We start from the raw sequence: 7,144 nt of genomic DNA on the forward strand, positions 1-7,144 counted from the left end.
AACAACAATAACGCTTTTGCAGTTCCAAATATTTGTTCACCTTTTTCGTTCAGGTGCTCGGCTGCCTCTGTATTAAGAGCTTGCAAGCAAACTCATTGGACTGAAAAAAAAATAAAAAATTGAAATCAGTTTTTGTTTGCGCCATAAAAGCTTATTTGTTAAACTGCTAGAAATCTGCTATGCAAGTGTGAGACAGACAGACGGACGGACGGTGACAGATGGACAGGCACCCCCCCCCCCCCCCCCCCGGATTCTGATACCCCTTGAAAGGAGGTCCCCCAGCGAGTTTCGGCACAAATCGGATGGGCGCTTCTCTAGCTATGTGGAGGACCACACAAACCACAGTGCTGCTCAAAAGAGTCATTGATTTGTTTTTTTTGTTTTTTGGAGGGCTTGGGGGGGTAATCAAGACCACCCCGGTTTCGGTCCATCAAAAAAAAAAGTGAAAACCCAAAAAAAATAACGGAGGTCCAATCAAAAGGTAAAAACACAAAACCATCTCGCCAGGTCAAGGTGAACCAGAGTTTCCGTTGGAGAAAACGAGCGGCGGGCTTGGTGGGGGAACGGGAGGTGACCTCGTCCCTTTGGAGTTCCGCAGAAGGGCGGGCGCCGGTCGGGGGGGGTCCTGAGGGCCCGGCTGCCCGGCCTCTGCCTGTTTCAATCTCTGCAGGTGCTCCCCGGAGAAAAGGTGCTCCCTAGAGACGGAGGTCCGGTCTCCGAAGTGAAAGTCGCAAAGCTGGCATTTGGACCATGACGCTTCGCCCCTCCCCCTCTCCCTCGCCTCGCTCCAGAAACCCGCCCTCCCTTGGTGCTGGTGGGTCGTGACGGGGCTGGTCGTGAGTCTCTTTTCCCTGGCCCGGCAGTTCTGGAACCAGATCTGGACCACCTTGGGCGGGAGGTCCAGTTCGCCGGCCAGGACTTCACATTCCTGAACGGTGGGGGTTCGGCATCGCTTGAAGCAAGCCTGCATGACTCTGATCTGCTGCCTACTGAGGTGGGTCCTGGGCCTGCGCTTCTGAGCCTGGGCCTCGGGCCGGGCTCCCTCCTCCTCCCCCCGTGGTGTCCTCCTCCTCTTCCTCGCGGAATCGTCTCTCTGGATCTGGGAGCGAGTCTGGCAAGCGGAGGGCGGAGGGGTGGGCGGCTGGAGGGAGTTCGCTTTCCGATCCCTCTCTTTCCTCTCTTCCTCCGGTTCGAAGTGCAGCTCCTTTGCCGTCTCCCCAGCCTCCCGAAACGAATCGCTAACCCCACGGTAATTGCCGCTGCCAGCGCTGCTATTTCGGAGATAGTGGTGGTGGTGGTGGTGGTGGCGGCGAGGACAGCTCTGGTTTTTCACTACGGTCAAGGAACGGCCATCCTGGCAGGGTGGAGAGTTCCATCTTTCTCCTGCTCCCTCCTTCTCGAACCTTATCCTCTTGAGCGACACGCTCTCGAAGAAACGGGCCTCTCCGTGATCCCCCTCCTCAACCTGAACCGGGGAAGACGGCTTGCGATCCGGCCGGACTCCGACGGTCCCTTCTTCGGCGCCGTCCGGCTCGACTAAGGGAGCAGGGGGCCAGGTGAACCGGATCAACGGTTTCCCCACGGCGGCCAGGGTCCCGTCGCTGAAGAACCGGACCTCGCCTTTCCTCTCGCGGGCCCGCATGTTCTGGAACCAGATCTGCACCACTCTCTTCTCCAGGCCGACCCAGCGGGCGATTCGCTCGAAGTCTCTCTTGATGGGGTTGGCGTCCCGGAAGTAGCAGCCGTACAGGAAGTCCAGCTGTTCGGGGTGGATGGTGGTGCGAGAGCGCCGGCCGTCTCGGAGCAGCGGGGGTGGTTCCTCGTCGCTTTCGGGGTCCGGGAGGACGCTAGGGAGAGGATTCGGGGGCTCCAAAATTTCTCCGCTCCCAGTTTTCCGCAGCCCAGCCGCTTCGCAGCCTCCTCTCCCCTCCTCCTCCTCCCCCCCCTCCTCTCCCCTTCTCTTTCGGCCGGCCGTGGGTATGGTCATATCCACCGCTGCCTCGTTGTCTTCCAGCTGCGCTGTCTGGTTGAGGACGGGAGAAGAAGAGGAGGAGGAGTGAGAAAGAGAAGGGATTCTGCCCACGGTCGGGGTGCTGTGTAGCGAGGCAGAGGTCGAGATGCTGGGGTGCCCCTGGATCACGTAGGGGTTCAGGTAGCGTGCGAGGAAGGGGCTCACCGCCGGTTTGAGGCCCAGGCAGGGGTGCGGGGAGAGATTGAGGGGCAGGGTAAGGCCACAGGCTTCCAACTGGGACTCTGGAATTCTCCGGCTGTCCGCTTTCTCACTCCCTCCTTCCTCCTCTTTACTTCTCTGTAAACCCTTCTGCTCTCCTCCTGTTTCTTTATCCACTCTCTCCCTCCCTCTCTTAGCTCCCTCTGTCTCCCCCTCCCGTCTCTCATCCCCTTCTATCTCAGCACTGGTGTTCGCTGTGGGATCTTCCTCAACTCCCGCAGAAAACCGTTCAGCAGAAGCAGGACCAGTCAGCCCATAGCTATTGCTTCCACTAGAACCATTAACACCACTGCAACCCCCGTTATTAACAGCAGCTGGTCCTCCTCCGTTGTTTTTCCCTTCCTCCAAACCCTTCTCCCTCCCCCCAAGCATCCCCGCCTCTCTCAAGCCTCCCTTCTCATCCGGGCAGCTTTCCGATGCACTGCTCCTTTCTCCGGTCGCGCCATGGCCCCCCCGGCTCCTGCCCCTCCCCCTAGCCCGATCAAGCCAGGCTCTGACCCTCACCGGAGGCAGAGCCACTAGCCTGGCCAGGGCATCGCAGTCCTCCAGCCTGCCGGGGCCCCGGGACCCTGGGTCCCTCTCCGACTCCACGAAAGCGCGGAGAACTTCGGACTGGAACTCGTTAAGATCCTCCCCGGTCTCGTTAAGCCCCGCCCCTTCCTCCTCCTTCCCGGCTAAGCCAGTCTCCTTTTGATCACGCCGTTGGTTTTGCGGTTCTCTCTCCTCCTCTCCTTCACGTCGAACCCCAATTTCTCTCTCCTCTTGCACCAGTTCTCTCGCCTCGCGGTCTCTGAATTTGGCGCTGGCACCCTCTCCGTTTGGGGGCCCCTCGTTCTCCTCTCCCCTCTCCCTCGACTCGTTCTGTGCCTCTTCTTCCGAATCGTCACCCAACACCTCCTCCTCCTCCTCCTCCTCTCCTTCAGCCGTCGTCAGCCGTGAAGGACCGTTGGCTGAAGGTCTGCCTTGCATTTTTCCTTCTCCTCCTCGCGAGTCCGTGATCCCTCGCTCCCCCTCCGACACGCCGCCAGCCCCCGACCCGTGAAGCGCATTTAGGAGACGGGGAGAAGGTGCCCCGGCGGGCTGGAAGTTCAGCCCCAGCAGAGAGAGAGGATTCTGGGGCAACGCTCCCCCTCCCGTCCCTCCCATATCCACCCCTTCACCGCTACCGCTGGACTCATTCAAGCCGTTCAGCATCGGGGCAAAGAGAGAGACCGTCTGGGGCAGGAGGCAGGAGAGGGGGAGGGGGGACGCTGCTTGGGGACAGGAAAGGGGGTAGAGGAAGGCCGGTACTGGTTCCGGTGGCCCGCTTGGCTGCGACTGGGAGTTCAAACTGGTTTCCGCTGGGTCTTTCACAGGCAGGTCGCTACCGTTAGCTTTGGGTCCATCATAATTATTATCACTTGAAATTGTATTAGCAGCAGCAGCAGTAGTGACATTATTAATATTATTATTATCTGTATTAGTAGCCGCTCTCGCTCTGCTTAAATGCAGGACCGAGCGCATGTGTATGTCAAAGGTCAAGCTCTGACTGTACGCCACGCTGCAGGTGGCGCACTTGTACGGTTTTTTTTCCAGGGTGGCTGGAGAACAGGCGCCGCCACTGCCAGCGTTCCAGCCGGAGCCCTTGCTGAGCGCCTGCAGGTGAGAGACGGACTTGCTGTGAGCTGCCAGCACGCCCCTGGTCGTGTACGACTCGCGACAGGAGTGGCATTTGTGAGGCCGGCGGGGGTCCAGGAACCTATCCGGAGCGGCGGGCTGGCCTGCACGGGGCCCCGACAGAGGGCCGAGGGGGTCTGAACCGGACGTGCCCCCGCCCCCTTCGTCGGCGTCGTCGTGGCTCCGGAGCGCGGGTTCCAGTTCCGGTTGGAAGTCGCGGGCCGTCGTGCCGTTGTCTTGCCCAGTGGAGGGAGCCGATGTCGCTGCTTGAGTCAGGGCGAGGGGAGGGGGCTCCCCCCGTTTGGACTGGGTCACCGGGATATTGGGGGTGGCCGGCGCCAGCAGGTGGCGGGTCGGCCTCTTCGTTTGGTTTTTGGGTTCTGTCGGAAGGAACATTTTGGCATTGTTAAGCACAGAGAGGTCTGGTAAAGCACAGGGCAGCATTGTAAAGCACAGAGAGGTGTCTGGTAAAGCATAGGGAAGCATTGTAAAGCACAGAGAGGTCTGGTAAAGCACAGGGAAGCATTGTAAAGCACAGAGAGGTCTGGTAAAGCATAGGGAAGCATTGTAAAGCACAGAGAGGTCTGGTAAAGCATAGGGAAGCATTGTAAAGCACAGAGAGGTCTGGTAAAGCACAGGGAAGCATTGTAAAGCACAGAGAGGTCTGGTAAAGCACAGGGAAGCATTGTAAAGCACAGAGAGGTCTGGTAAAGCACAGGGAAGCATTGTGAAGCTACCTGTCCGCGAGTCTGTGACGTCACTGTTGTGCGAGGCAGTGAGCGTGCGACGCACGGTTCGAGTGGAGATCTGAGCATCAACTTTGACAGCCTGAAACAAAAGAGAGAGAAAATAAATAAATCGACTCTGTCTCATCAGTTAACGTGTCCGGTCGACCCCGTCCCTCATATCAGTTTTTTGGGGGGTGGTCGGTCAGTCACTCACAGACTGCAGCAGTCTCTCCAGGCAGGATGGCACCACGCTGTGCCCGTTCCTTAGGTGCTCCGTCAGCCCCTCCCCCTCCTGCAGCTCTGCCTGGCACAGCGGGCAGAGCCACACCCCCTGCACGGCATGCTGGGAGCTCAGGTGGTCCCGGACGCGCTCCACGCTGGGGCTGGAGAAACTGCAGAGCCGACAACAAAACTGAAACGAGGGTGAGGAGAGGAGAGGGGAAGGGAGGGGAGAGAGGGTCAGACTGAAGTTAGGACTGGGAGTCTTTCAGTGTCGAGAGATGATAAGACAAACAAAATTAACAGGGAGAGAGAGAGCGACACAAACATACACACACAGATACAAAGATACAAAAACACACACACATAGACATAGACACAGACAAACACACACACAGATATACACAGATAGACAGAAACACACACACACATAGGGAGAAAGGCAGACACACACAATAACATCCCAGAATCAGACTCCCGCTGCACAGCAGTGTGATCCAGTCCTGCTTTCACTAGGAGTTTAATAATCAGACTCCCGCTGCACAGCAGTGTGATCCAGTCCTGCTTTCACTAGGAGTTTAATAATCAGACTCCCGCTGCACAGCAGTGTGATCCAGTCCTGCTTTCACTAGGAGTTTAATAATCAGACTCCCGCTGCACAGCAGTGTGATCCAGTCCTGGTTTCACTAGGAGTTTAATAATAAGACACACCTGAGCTTGTTGTCTAGACACACTGGGGGCTGAAAAGGCTGGTAGTAAAACCTGGACTGGGTGACACTGCTGTGCAATAGGAGTCTGATTCCCAGCCCTGGATTGTGATATTAAACCCACAGTGATATTAAAAGTGGGTCGGAAAGGGGTCGTGTGGGACTGATAGAGCGAGGATGACATTAACCTGAGTGTGGGGTAATAATAATAATAATAATATAATAATAATAATAATAATATAGGACAATTATCATATCTGTCAATGTGACATAAAATTAATAAATACATTTGAAAAAAAAAAACACACACACACGGAGAAAACGTCTTGAGCTTTACTGACTTAAAAGACCGTCTCTCCAAAAATAACAACAAACGAAATTATAACTGTCCTATATTATTATTATTATTATTATTATTATTATTATTAATATTAACCACAAAAGTAGTTCTACAGAAAAAACATACAAAAACTACACGATTTGCGTGATGAAGAGAACATATTCCTGCTTGTTAAACAACAACATTCGGATATAATATAATAATAATAATAATAATAATAATAATAATAATAATAACAGCCCGGCAACAAAATCTGCGGGAGCGAGACCGTGGCCCGATCCGCGGTCTATATTAGAAAGCCCAGCCCGGTTGCGAGCGAGGTCAGCCGGCGGGAGAGCGGCTCTGTGATCCTTACGCGAGTGCAAAACACACAACGCGGGCCCACTTTTGTTTTTTTTTCCCCCCCCAAAAAATATTATTTTTCTGTTTTGTTTACGGGAATAAACCGCCTGATTATGGGGCATAAAAACGCCGTGTTTAAACCCTGACTTCATATTTAGTTTATTATTATTATAACATATATATATTTTTAAATGATAGTTAGAATGGGTGTCGCTGTGACTCGAGTTATGGATGGCAGACTGCTATTATTATTATTATTATTATATTATTATTATTATTATTATTATTAATAGTTTGCATTATGCAGTTATATTTGCATTGATAACACGTTCTGGTTTTTTGTTTTTTTTTCCTGCTCGCTGCAAGCATGCACAGGACCAGAAAAAATCTTGCAAATTAAATCTAACTCCTTTTGAATTTACCTGCAGTGCTCCTCCGCCGCCGTGCGTGTCCATGCTGAAATACACAACACAAAAACACAAAACACAATAACAAACAAACAAACAAACAAACACGCAACTAACTTTTTTTTTTCTCTGTAAGTAGTAAACAGACCGCAGCTCCCCCTAGCGGATCATCTTTGCAACAGTCCGCTCCCTCTATTGGTGGTTTCAGGACCAATAGAAACGCCGCAGAGCCGCCGCCTAATCGCCGGTATTGACGGGAGGCTCCCGGTGTCCCGGGAAAGTGAGAAAGAAAGAAAGTGAGAAAGAATGAATGAAAGAAAGAAAGAAAGAAAGAAAGAAATGAAAAAAAAAAACAGTGTTAACTGCTCCGGTCTGTATTTTTTTTTATTATTATTATTATTATTATTATTATTATTATTATTATTATTATTATTATTGGGAGATTGCCCTCTTAGTGGGCCTGTGTCGTCCACATTATTATTATTATTATTATTATTATTATTATTTATTATTAT

General features: G+C 52.9%; 1 protein-coding gene across 1 annotated transcript; it reads right to left on the reverse strand.

Annotated features, from left to right (window-relative positions):
* Positions 1-236: 236 nt before the first annotated feature.
* On the reverse strand, positions 237-6,752 carry LOC121306868 (zinc finger homeobox protein 2-like). Its single transcript, XM_041238845.1, has 4 exons — positions 6,645-6,752; positions 4,829-5,026; positions 4,624-4,714; positions 237-4,266 (listed from the first exon to the last, which is right to left on the reverse strand). Exons 1-4 carry the CDS (start codon positions 6,675-6,677, stop codon positions 509-511), a joined length of 4,080 nt encoding a protein of 1,359 aa, XP_041094779.1. The 5' UTR covers positions 6,678-6,752; the 3' UTR covers positions 237-508.
* Between the last annotated feature and the right edge of the window lie 392 nt (positions 6,753-7,144).

The sequence above is a fragment of the Polyodon spathula genome, chromosome 50 (assembly GCF_017654505.1).
Source record: "Polyodon spathula isolate WHYD16114869_AA chromosome 50, ASM1765450v1, whole genome shotgun sequence".
In the NCBI taxonomy this organism is placed as follows: domain Eukaryota; kingdom Metazoa; phylum Chordata; class Actinopteri; order Acipenseriformes; family Polyodontidae; genus Polyodon; species Polyodon spathula.